At 42.5% G+C, this 13,915-nt stretch overlaps 1 protein-coding gene across 4 annotated transcripts in view; it reads right to left on the minus strand.

Moving 5' to 3' along the window:
• arid1b (AT rich interactive domain 1B (SWI1-like)) overlaps nt 1-13,915 on the minus strand; it is a 210,638-nt gene that overhangs the window by 44,043 nt on the left and 152,680 nt on the right. For all 4 annotated transcript variants that reach the window (XM_039785163.1, XM_039785162.1, XM_039785161.1 and 1 more), the window contains exon 6: nt 1,588-1,674. In XM_039785163.1, coding sequence (XP_039641097.1) covers nt 1,588-1,674 — 87 coding nt within the window. The remainder of the gene's footprint in view (nt 1-1,587; nt 1,675-13,915) is intronic.

Here is a 13,915-nt window from a genome sequence, read left to right on the forward strand (position 1 = left end):
GAGGTTTACAAGCATTAGAGAGCAGCATTAAATCTCCGGCTTGATTTCATCATGTTGGGAAATAACCTTTTACAGTGCCTCACTCGGTCTCTCTCTGTCCTCATCCATCCACTCCCTCCGTCTCTCTCTTATGTTAACTGCTCTTTGGTGGGTACTAGAAAGGGAGCGTCACAGTCATTCCATTATGATTACATCCCAGTCTTTTAGGCTTTTTTTGCAATGTTGTGTACATGCTTTTTTTTTTTTTTTGAATGAGCAATTCTGCCGTTTTGAGTAATACTCGAGAAGTGGCCGTAATTGCTGAAAACAATTTCCCATTTGGCAGGCGCATGTGGCTTGTGGGTTAGCCTTCATGTTACAAGCCTCTGGCAACAAGTTGTGGACAAATCTGAAGTGGCTCTATCAAATGACCACACACTCCGACTTGAATTAAGTCAGGGATAAGTTGACTACATTTTTACTGTTACATATTTACCAAACCATGGTTTTCCCATGCACTATGTTGGAAAATGATGAAGCATACTGCTTAAACCTTGTGCCTGTGTGTGTTTGTGTGAAAGCACCTGCTCAGCCTCAACTACAACTATACAGTATGTGTTTAAAAAGTTAGTTTTGCTCACAAATGCAAAACAGGGTGGTATGCTTGCTGAAGGAGCTCATTTTGGAACAGCAGGAGAAAGCTAGCCTGGGTAAACCCTGACGAACTTCCGGCAAATTTGAGATTGTCACAGTCTGGCGAAGAGCCCATTCAAACCCATTTCCAATGTCCCCAAAATCGAGGCACCAATCACAACCGTTGAGGCGGGCTTTACACCAATCACACCCGTTGAGGCGGGCTTTACGCGACGACGATAGCGCAGCGACGGCGAGCAGCATTTTGTTTACATTCAACATGACGGCTACCGAAGCGCAGCGTCACCTGGCTCGTTGGTCTGATTGGTTGAAGGACTATCCAATTGCGACCAGAGGCATTTGAGCGTTGTCTGTTGGTGACACCCCTTTGGAAATGAACTGTCAATGAACCTTTCCCAGACCCACTCTCAGTTACAACTGAGAAGGGTCTGGTGTCAACCAGGCTAGGAGAAAGCAGAACAAAGTCCTGCATTGAGCCAAACTAGCCATATTCTTTGTTTACATCTTTGTGCTCCAAGTCCATATGATCTTGACTCTTCATGCCCTCCCTCACTGGTGTGGAATATATATTTAAAAAAATAAAAATAAATCCCATTTCGGACTTTGTAAGTATACAGCCTCTTTTAATCTGAGTATGATGTACAATCTGGATTACTTATGGAAACTATTTATGTTGAACACATGCAAACTAATGTGTATGCATTGGGTCTTCTAAGGACATGTGTGCTAGCCATGAAGTAAGCCATGAAGAAAACTTGTACATACAACTTGCGGGAGTCATCCCAAAGGGATCAATAAAGAGAAGTCTAAATCTAAGTCTAAGTCTAACACACAGCATTTCACCCTATTAATCTCTGTATACTCCTAGTACATTTACAACCTTCTCTATTCCCCCGCCAGACAAGGCCAAACACCAAATTCTGGCCAGTGGATAACACACACATATACACATACCTTTCTCCTGAGCCATAGGTGAGCGGGTGATTGGTGGGTGGGCTCCTTCCGGTCCATTCCCAGAGCTCTGTGGGGCCATCGTGGAACCTGCAGAACAACATGAAGTCAGGACAGGAAGATTCAGATGTGTACAGTTGATACTGCACTGACTAGACACATTTCAGAGTTTCAAAGTTTCAACAGGTTGAAACAAAAGCTGTCACACTGAAAGAAAAGGTTTTGCATTAATTAGATTCCCTTCTTTGCATCAAAGCGAATGCAACAGAAAATTTGTTTATATTTGCTTCCCGTCTGCCTTGCTTGAAAATTGAAGGAAACTACAGGAACTGTTGTAACAATAAAGCACTGAAGGACTTCTAAAACACTTTTGTCTTTCTTTCTGCATTTCTTTCAATGGCACCGAAGTTAGAGGGTTCAAAAAGCTTTCTGTAATTTGACTGTCGAAAGAAAAACATGACAAATCATTAGTAAGCTGAAGGTTTTATTTTGACTGAGGCCGCCCTGGATGTGTTCCTTGAGCTTTAAGCGCTAGGGTTGGAGGGTTTGCTGCCAAATTTACAAATACACCAAGAGCACAGCGCAACCACTAACAATATATGAAGTTGTTTGTGATTCACTATCAGCTAAAAGACAAATGCACTTCTAGAGGACATTTCAAGTCATTGGACCCTGTGCCACTTTCTTGTGTAAGCATTCAAACCAGAGCGATCCCCTATAGAAAACCAGAGCCATTTGAGGATCATTGATTAGGTGGTTGTGCAGGTCTTTGGGCTGCACCTGTTCCATTGAAATCCAATAGTGAGTTGAGGGTCTGATTAGGACAATGGCAGACAGAGACTATGGTGGATTGATTTGGCCCAGAGGAAGTAGAGAGATGGCAAATTAACCTTTAATCTTTGGATTCAGACCTGAGACATTGAGGAGAGGGAAACCGGATGGAAAAAGTTTTTTTAAATTTTTTAAACTGCAATGGTTGTACTTTGCTGTAGATGAAAAACCCAGCATGCCCCAACATACGAGACATGTTGACGTTATTCAACTGTACATGTTCAGTGATGATTGTCACTACATATATGGCAAACTTAGGACTGTCACTGTCAAATGATTAAAATTTTTAATCAAATTAATCAGAATTTTCAGTGGATTAATCAGGATTAATCATTATTTGCAATTACACCTGAATCCTAACCATTTTTTTCTGAAATGCATACCAAAAGATAAATAACAGGACACAGATACATAATTTTCATATTATGTCTGTTTATTAACACAGCCAAATAATGGTGGTTTAAATCAAGCTGAAACATACTACACACCATAATATTTGTCTTTGTAATGTCCCATCGCTTCCTCTTTGGCATTCCTCTTAACCAGGATGTACAATTTACAGTATTCAATTGAACAGAAAGCAATAAATGTAGTCAAATCATAACAATGGCCTACCACATTTTTGCACAATTTGAGTCATCTGTTGCGTTTTTATGTGGAAAAAAACATTTTCAATAAAACTTTTAAATCAAACCAAAGAACAATCTTTTACCTTTTCCTCCATTCTTTAATCCAGTTGCTCAAAAATCCAGTTGCTAACTACTACTACTACTGAAACTGGTCTTTTTGTTTGAACATCACCTTTCAAATCTACTGAGCTTCATCATCTTTCAGCCAGTTGCTGAGGCAAACTAACTTGTTCACATTTTCTGAAAGTAAAGCTGACCTTTTCTTATTCACAATGTGATCTGCAACTGAGAAAAGTCATTCACAGGGAACAGTGGTTGCAGGAGTGGCTAGATATTTGTGAGCTAGTGAGGCCAGCTTCTCATGGGCTCCTGAATGAGATGCCCACCACCTCAAGTGGCAGTCCTCCAATTTAATGGTGGGCTCTGCTCTGTACCTCTGTATGGCAGGTTGGACCTCTTCATCTTCTGATTCTGAATCTGAGCCCATTTGCAGAAGGCTGATTTTCTTCCTGGGTGGCCCATCATCATGTGTCTGTGAAGACCTTCTGGGTGATTCTTGTTGCAGCATCCCTTCAAGTGTGGTCCACACCTCTTCCCTGTCTGTCTTGGGCAGGCATTTCAAGTCTTTGAAACGAGGATCCAAAACTGTAGCAATCTGGAGCCATGCATTGTTGAGCTGTTCTTGACGGGATGCTAGGTCCTCCTTGAACTTGGTCTTGAATCTCACCACATATGCAGGGTCCTCATCACAGGCTTCCATCTTGAGACGCAAGTGGCAGAGAGAAGGTAGTACCACAGAACAGGAGACATAGGCCTCTCCACCCAGGGAGCTCATTACAACCACACAAAAAAAAAAAAAAAAACTCATTGCAAAAAATAATCAAAGCAATGTTATTTGATAAGTTACAGACTGATTTACCTGCATGGCTCTAGAAGTGTCTCCAGCCTCTGCAGTTTATCCCACTCTGCTGCGGTCGGCAAAACGAGTTTGTGCTCCTGATTGTCCAGGGCTGCGATGACAGCCTCTTTATTTCTGCTCACGCGCTTGACCATTTCCAGCGTCGAATTCCAACGTGTTGGAACATCCTTCATCAATGGCTCTTGCTTCTTTCCCAGGCTGACTTGTTGTGCTTGAAGCTCCGCAGCATTTGCTGGGCTGTGCTTAAAATGACCGACAACTTTGCGAGCCTTGGCCAAAGCATTTACAAAGCCGCTGTCAGCAAGACTCACTGTGACACTTATCTGCACCATGTGAGCGACACAGTTCATGTGTTCATAGCGTGTAAGTCGAATTGCGGCAACCATGTTGCGTGCACTGTCAGTCCCAATGGTTGTCGTCTTGCCCTCGATGTCCCACTTACGTGCAACAGACAGGAACTGTTCTTTACAAGCCTCCGCAAAATGACGCTCCTCAGTTTTTAATATAGTCAGCGCAAAAGACTTCAGTTCCCACGTGTCACTGATGAAATGTGCTTTACTCCGAGGTAATTGTTGTTACTCACTGATGTCCAATGGTCTCCTGTCAGGGCGATATGATTTACTTGAGCCAAGACCTCTTTCCTTTTTTCTTTTTTCTTTTTCGTTTTCATAGAGCTCGTGGATTTTCATCATAACTGTGGCTTTGTGGTATATATATATATATATATATATATATATATATATATATATATATATATATATATATATATGAATCCCTTATTATGAAGGAAACACTTCACATTATTCAATCACGCAGTAGAAAGTGTACGGTTTTCGAGAAGTGAGTGTGCATATGTGTGTGTGTGACAGGTCTGTCCACGGTAGCAGTAATACATGACTGGAGGTGGCACACTCTCCACATAAACAAACCCAATTATGTCAACATACTTGCTTTGCATAAAACTGCATAAACAACATTTCCATACACCCGGCTGCCTACACACTAACACATGCATACACACACAGATGTAAAAGTAATTGGACAAACAAGTGTAAATGAACACACTAAAAAACACAAGGAAACACGCGTAAGAGCACAAAAGGCTCATAGGATATGTGCTGAAAAAAACACACACACATCCTGCCACACAACCTGCCACACACACACACACACACACACACACACACACACACACACAGACCCCCTGCCCCCCCACATGAATAGATCCAGCGGCGCTGCTTCAAAGAGGGAATATTCGATTAGACTGTCAACATGTGGTGGAGGGAAGGGGAAACGTCAGAGTGCAAACGTTGAAGAAACCCTGAGATAACACTTGAAACACTAGTGGTTCGATGTGCGAATGTACCAGTGGTGAAAGAAGCAGTCCTTTACTTAAGCAAAAGTAGCAATACCAAAATGTAAAAACACTCACACACAAGCGGTAGCAGGTAACTGTTGAAAGTATAACATAGTAAAAGTACTCATTATGCACAATGGCGATTTCAGAACGTTTATTATGATGTTTATGTATTATTATAATTGGGTTATTATTAACAATGTATTAACATGTAAGCCACATTGGTCAACTGGGAGCAAGTTTTAACTACTTTATATGGTGTTGGAGTTTAATCTATGCAATGCATCTTGTGTTTTTATCTATCTTTTGTAATCTTATGTTAGTGGATGTAAAAGAACAAAACTTTGCCCTTGAAATGTGAAGCAGTAGTAAGTATAAACTAGTTAGTAGTAATCAGTGGTGGAATGTAATTAAGTACATTTACTCAAATACGGTACTTAAGTGTACTTAAGTAAGTAATCCAGTAATATAATACAGTATATATGATTCTGAAATGGGCCATTCTGCTAATAACTTTGTACTTTAACTTGAGTACGATTTTGAATGCAACAAAGTATTTCCACACTGTGGTATGGCTACTTTTACTTTAGTAAAAGATCGGAGTACTTCGTCCACCACTTGTAAATAAGGAAATATTGTGTATGCAGCTCTGTGCTTGTTTCTGCTGCAGTGTGTTTATTAACACTTCATTGTACTGTTTATGTAGGATGTGTTTATGTGTCTGACTGGAGGAGCCTAAAGCGTCTTATTGAGGGTCATGGCCACTTGTTGCCAGAGGGACAGATTTAGCCTTAGCGCGGGTTTAGATGGGTGAATGGGTAGTGAGGATGAAGTATGCTAGCAGGAGTTTACTGAAGCCTTAAACTATGGAAGTCGACCCTACGATAAAGGCTTGCCTTTGTATGTGTATGCGTGTGTGCAGGGATGCATGCCAGGCACCGGCTATGCTGTCAGACTCTGTTTGTTTGGATGGCAGAGTGGTGGTGGCAGCAGCAGCTTGTACTGTGTGCGTTTGTTTGTGTGTGTATGTGTGTGAGCGTGTGCCACAATGAAGGTACAAATAGGGAACAGTGCCCTCCATGCTCCACTACTCTCTCCACATACCCATGTATATTGTCACCAGAGATGAGATTAATGCAAAGACATACGGGTGTGCATGCATATGTGTGTGTGTGTGTGTGTGTGTGTGTGTGAGTGAGAGAGAGAGAGAGAGAGAGAGAGAGAAGACAAAGAGGGAAAAAGAAAAACAACAAGAAACAGGGATGCTTCTTGAGAAAGAGGAAATTGAAAAACAGATGAGAGAGGAGTGGAAGTAGTTGAGTCTGACAAGGCCTCACCCCTCCTTTCCTTATGTCTCTGCGAGTGAAGCTTGGAGCACTTTGTAATTATTTCACTACCAATTACTATCCAAACAAAGCTTCTTCCTACATTTTCTCCTCTCCTATCCTCTCCTCTCCTCACTATCACTTTTAACAAGGTGCCATTAAATAATTACGTCCAAATAAAAACAAACAGGCTCCACGGTGAGTCTTGGCAAGTTTAATCCGTACCATTAATAATTCATACGCTGAATCTTTGACGTACTGTTCTTCTCCATGTGAGAGAGAGCGAGAGAAAAAAAGAGGGGAGAGCTAAATGTCAGCAGTAGCTGACTGTATATCTTTCCCTGTCCAAAGAAAAAAGGCCATCTTTGCTTGCAATGAATGAAAATGTAAAACAAATAAATGGTATGGAAATGTTTCCACCATGCAGGTCATCTTGTTGTGTCTGGTGTGTGTGAGTGTGATTTAATATTTCTTTTGATTCATTTGTAAGATTGTCTGGCTTTAGATATGTACTATCTGTATATATATTTTTGTAAATAAAAACATCTGAAATTGTGTTCTACATTTCTGTGGCTTATTTTTACCAGTGATTACCTATGATTTATTGTATTTAGATCCGTTTCAGTGTTTGGACAGTGTTCAAATATTTGTGATCATTCTTGTAGCTTGTTGCACGTTTTTGTACTAGTCTTTAACTGTGTATGCTTTCATGTGCATGTGCTTGAATGTGTCTTTGTTTCTGTGTTTAGATCTCTTTCTGTGTGTTCCATAAAGCACTAGTGTTCCCATAGGTGCTCTACAACACAATTAGCACATGTGGCCATCAGTGGCATGGCACTAACTTGCTGTCCCTCAGCCTGCATCTTTATCCAGTGTCATTACCACTGGCAATTTACACCTCTACAAGCCCCCAACTGAGCATACACATAAAAACATACACAAATACACACAAATGAAAAACTGCCTCTTGCATTTAAGAAGTGGTTAAGAAGCAAGGTGCTTTTATTTTTAATGAATTGAAATTAAACTATACTTTCCAACTCAATGTTTTTATCCTGAAAGAATTTTATTAAGTACCCTTATAATCAGATTTTTGATGGCAGGTTTCAAACACGACTCACGACAAATGTTTGTCCTTAACACTGACCTATCTCAAACCACTAGGCTTTAAAGAGGAACAGATCTCGTGTTTTGATCAAGTCCATATAGTCTTAGAAAGACGGGACCTGCTGCACGAAGGCAAAGAGCAAACAGGAAGATATGTAGAGCGAGAATGCTCTTTTGGAATATTGCTGAAAAGTCAAACAACTATAATTTCCTCTTTGACTCTTTGATCCATTTTCTACTCTTTGCTCATGATACAAGGCAGCAGGGCCAAAAGTAATGGGGGGTTTATTGCGTTTTTGGAGATAATGCTCCCTGCTAAAAACCCAATACACATTTTAAATTTCTCTTCCGCAAGGACTGTAGAAGCAGCCCTGAGTCTCCTTTGAAGAGAGGGAGTGTGGTATTTGAAGCTTTTTTTCATCAGGGTTTCAAACGCACATGCCGGTGAAGTTCAAAGCCGAGGGAGAGAACTCGTGGCCATATTTCTGTTTTGTTTCAGGGCCCTGGTAATATTAAGCGTAGGAGCTACTGCGTATGTGTGTGTGTATGAGTAATGCCAATGAAGAAAAGTCAACCACAGAATCAATTAAAAGACTTTTTTATTAATTGCTGATGGAAGTAAGGTGCCGTGTGTGTACATGGTTGCAAGGGTTTGCACATATACTGTATGTATAGACCAAGATGCAGCGATGCCTCTGCTTGTGCGCAAACAACACACACACACACACACACACACACACACACACACACACACACACACACACACACACACACACACACACACACACACACACACACCCTAAAGCAGCACGGGCCATTTTTGCTAAAGTGAGGTAACAGCGGTGAGCACTAATAGACCGGTGTAGAGTACAGAGAAAGGGCTGCTTCAGCACCATCTCTTAATATAACCTTTAGGCTGTAAATTCACACACACCTGCACCACCCAACAAATACACACACATGCACCACCCAACAAATACACACACACACACACACACACACACACACACACACACACACACACACACACACACACACACACACACACACACACACACGTCTTGCTGTGTCTTTAGGGGAAAGAGGCAGATAAACAGCGGGCTCCAATAATGGTGGTTTAGATCTCAATGGGTGCGAGTCAATGCCAAGCCGGGGGCTAATGCCAGTTAACTCTCCCTGTAGGGGACGAGCGCAGGCCCGCGGTAGCTCGCAAAACAAGCACTCTCCCAAGATCCTCATTACTTCCAATGCTGAGTAGCAACTGTAAGTAAAGCAAAACTGCAGCTTAAGCTAAAAAACAGCGAGCGGGATGCGGGGGAGAGAGAGCGATGGAGTGAGAGAAAGCAAGAAAATAGGTGTTGGGGAGGGAAAATAATTGCGCACTGTGCTCCGGTTAGGGTTTTTCAGTCGGACAGAATTAGAATGGGATTTCTCTAAATGGCTAACACAGCAAGCCGGCAACATATTCTTCTTTTTTTCCCAGTTTTGGCGGAGGGTGTGCTTTGTGAATATAATGTCTGCGGGGAGGGCATTTTGCTGTTTCACTCCAAACACGAGCAGCCATCAGGCGGAGGAGAGAAAGAGGCATGTGGGAGTGGGGGAAAGAGTTGGGTAGATGGGGGGTGGGACAGTTGATGTGTGAATGGGGGAAGAATGAAGGAAGAAAAGGAGGACAGAAGTGGAGAAGGAGAGCTCGAGGAGAAATGTGGAGAAATAAGAGGGACGGAAAATTCAGTCTTGTTCCTCGGTGGGAGGCCTGTACCACAGCAACGCTCTGAGCAAAGAAAGCAGCAGAGACAAACAGAGATGGGGAGGAAAGGGTGGGGACGAGGGAACGTAAGACACAAGAGGGAACATAAGAGAAAGCGAGCACGATAAAAATAATGAGAGAAAAAGAGAGGGACAGGGACAGCCAGAGGCAGTGTTCCCACCGCGCAGCCTCTTAAAGGAGTGGTGCGACTAGAAAACTCGCCCAGCTCCATGCTGCAAAACACACTTGCATAATAACTAAACCCCCCTACGCTCTTCCACTGCTTTCTTGTTAAGAACTTCCACCACTAACAGAGGAAAAATATAAGTTTTGGTTGAACCTCCCCGCGGTGTCTTTTCTGGTCCGATATTTTGCAGCCTGTAATTTAGTTTTTTCTTTCTCGTCGGGGAAGTCGTTTACTGACGTTGCTTTCAAATATGGCCACCTTTATGCACGCAATCTTGATCTGAGGTTATCACTTTGATTCCTTCCAGGCGTCTGTGATGGACCTTTGATCACAGTGTGGGGAAAAAAAACCCAGCAGCAATGGAAACTTGTTTTTTCATATCTGTGTTTCTCATTACCATAATTACAGATATAAATACACTATATTTTCTGAATTGAGAACCGAAATGCAAACCACAGGCTAGGCTGGGGGACGATGGAAAGGACAAGAGTGGATGTAAAGGGGTTGGAGAAGATTCATTGAAGAGATTCATTGGGAAGGACCCTTAAGCTAACAAACTGGACAGGCCTGGCCTCTCACCCACTCTGTCTCCAACCCTCTATCTATCCCTCCTTCCCCTCTCCCTCCTCCACTCGCCCTGACCTCTCTGTCCTTTTCTAGGCCCTGGAAGCACTTGAAGCGGACGCAGATACACAGATTAAACTCTCCAGAGCGCTCGCCCGCGAGCTCCAATCACCTCTTTTTAAGAAAATAAAAACTTGGAGGGATGAGGAGAGGGGCGGAGAGGAGAGGAGAGGGGAGAGGAAAGAGGGAGGGTAGGCAGGCACTGGACCTCGGAGGACCTTGGTGAAGAATGAGGAAGAAGAGAGGAAAATAGAAGAGAGAGAGAGAGAGATGAGTATTTGTGATTTTCTGTAGCAGACAGAGCGAGCTAGGGCCATGGAGGAGTGTGGATGTGCTCTGTGTCAATTAGTGGCCGAACAATGTAGAAACATTGTGCAGTTTGGCCCTCAAAGCAGAGCAGGCATGCAGACACAAATGCATAAATACAGGCACACACAGTGAGAAAATACCACAGAATATAGACCAGATCTGAATACAGTCCCAATCTAGTTCACTTAGTCTCTGATAGGTTTTCCATGTGACAGGGACACAAGGTTACTAATTATTTTCTAAGTGGTTAAAATGGTCAATTATACAAAAAAATAATGCTTGATTGGGGAAATTTTGTTTTGATAATATTACCACTTTAGTGATTATAGCAACAAACATTCTTTACAAGCTAAGAATGGCAAAACATTCACCCTATGCAATAATCTCTATACTATATATAAAAATAAAAAGAAGAGCCTGAATAATAAAGGCTTCTATAAAGGGCACGCAGGGTCAATAAACAGCTCAGGCCTTCGTAGTTGCAAGATCTCAACCTAACTGGACATCTATAGGTGATTATGGAGCAACAGTCTACTTCCCGGAGTACTTCCACTACTTTAAGATCAGAGAAAATAAGAAGCATATTTTCTTGCAGTATATTTTGTTGACACTGAAAATTGTTGTGGGATTTTACCTCGCACAGCAGCAGACAAGTGTATCTCTCTGCCTTAACGGCTCCATCTTACGAAAAATGATGACAACTGAGTTTCTGTGCTCTATTTATGTTTGATTTAGTATTCATCAGGTTCAGTGTGGTAGTGGATATGGCTTCTACTTGTTTTGGGGTAAAAAGTGAAAGCCATACAAAGGCTGACAGGAAGTGACGCCATACTGACAGGATGCCTGGCGACAGCTTGTCGAACCAGCCCTTGTACTGTACACATGTAAAACCACAAAGTAAACACTCTGTTATACATCTAGAAATATTCAGAAAATGCAGTTCTGGAAAGCCAAATGCACACAAATCAGCATTCTGTGGCTGCAGCAACTGACGCTAACTTAGGGGCTGAAGGCTGAACTTTTTTAGGACCTTGTGTTCTGCACTTTGACTGGATGACTTGGCCATTCAGCCCCACATCCATCCGGATGAAAGACGAATGTCTGCTTGCCTCGTCCCCAATGTCTCCTGGAAGGAGAAAAATATTCTGAGGATGCTCTGAATTGCTTCAGAGACATTGGGAGGAAAGAGGTGTAGGTGTGTGTGTGTGTGTGTGTGTGTGTGTGTGTGTGTGTGTGTGTGTGTGCGTGCGCGAGTCTGGTTTTGTGTTTGTGCATATGAGGTGAAGGAAGAGGAGGGGGAGGTTGGCAGTTGAGCAATGTGATTTCTGCTCGACTGTCACAAATCTAGCGCAACAGGAAAATCAATTTGGCCCTGTGTGTGCCTTTTTGGCTCAGGGAGAGAATCCAAATAGCAAGGCAAGGCCCGGATAATGTTACAGTGTATTGGATTTGCTTCATGGAGAGACGGAGAGAGAGAGAGATATAGAGAGAGAGAGAGAGAGAGAGAGATAGAGAGAGAAAGAAGAGAAGTGAGGAGACAAGGGAATCACAGGAGTGCCGTGGAGCTCCGACAAGATAGATTTGTGCAAGTGTATGGGTGTATGATAGGCTAGCAATCTGTCAGTCTCCCCTTCTCTCTCTGGCTCTTTTTCATACACACACACACACACACGCACGCACGCACACACACACACACACACCATCACTCATCCAAGCAAGCAAGCATATATAAGTGATTTATATGTGCAACTATATATGTTTCACATGAAACCATGAAATAAACTGTTCATAGGAATTTGTGCTGTTATGTATGCCACCTGTGTGTGTGTGTGTGTGTGTGTGTGTGTGTGTTTGACAGCCAGGTGAAAGGATGACATGATGAAATTGCTCTCCTCTGACCGCTGTCAAGGGTAACGTGTGTCCCGTGAGTGCTCAGCCGTGTGACAGGTCGTGTCACTCCACCGAGTGAGGCTGACCAGTGACAGACTAACACACATATATACACACAGGTTTATACACAATTACTGGTTCCACAAAGCTTGGGATGACACTCCTTTACTTACAGTCATTTCTTTATTGATATCCCTTTTCCTCTAAACCACTTTTTGCATAATTAAACATGGTAGCCATGCGTGCAAAGTCTGCTAACATATGCAGGTGGACACACACTCTGGAACACACACTTTGGTACCACAAATGCTGATTTTTGTTTGTATTTAAAGGAAAGATCCACACTATCACAGTTAAAGAATTTAGTAACTACAGATTTTCTTTGAATTTATGTGTATAATTGCCCCAAAAATCTTAATATGATAATCGTATGGTGACATTTAGAACAAAGCTATAATGGAGTTTAATAGGACTGACAGTAGCCTTAATGGACCAGAATGCAATGCAGCCACAAGATATGTTGTGTTTTGACTTTTTCTTGACTGGAGCTCAAACTACTGCAGATAAAAACAGTTGTATTTTCACACTAATTAATTAGCTCATTAATGTTTGTCTGATTTTGTCTATTTAGAGGGCATTTTTGTTCATACAACTGGTTTGAATAATGAAGAACGTGTTTTTTTTAAGGCTGCAGAAGTAACAGAAGTGGGAGTACTGAAGAAACATCAGAAGCAACACACACATAAATACACAAAGGTTACTTGCCAGCTCTTTTGCCCCCTCCTCTCCTCACTGACTACCAAACTAAAACGACAACATTAACCAAAGTGTCCTAACTTGTGATGAAGTGTTAGAAAGTGGAGCGTTAGTAATCAGATGTGTGCTAACCACATTAGTTCTCCTATGTCTCTCTTAGGCTGGCTGCTCCTTGATCTAATTCAAAATGATTGTAGTACAGCCGCTAAAACATGCCAGATGTTACTCACTGCTCCACGCTTTATCACCATTTATTTGGCATGGGGAATATTTTTAAATATTTTCTTATTAATCATGTCCCAGCGATCGGTTTCGCTTCCCATCTTTGCCGCCTCATTCCGGATTCTCGTCATGATTCTTGGCACGAGCGCCTGGAAAACCACTGTCCCAGTTTTTCATTAGCGTCAATCACTCTGGTAAGCGGCTGCGAGGAGGGGAGGAGGAGCTGGCGTCAGGATCACACTCAAGACATTTTGCCCCGCCTCGTCAGAGTGACTGACAGGTCTGAGACATGCTGATGCGCCGGTCAGCCACGCAGTCGGGCAGAGAGAAGGTGGGATGACGGGGAGGAACAGTGTGTACACGCATACGTACGCACATGTGCACACACACACACACACACACACACACACACACACACACACACA

Source organism: Perca fluviatilis, chromosome 20 (assembly GCF_010015445.1).
Source record: "Perca fluviatilis chromosome 20, GENO_Pfluv_1.0, whole genome shotgun sequence".
Classification (NCBI taxonomy): domain Eukaryota; kingdom Metazoa; phylum Chordata; class Actinopteri; order Perciformes; family Percidae; genus Perca; species Perca fluviatilis.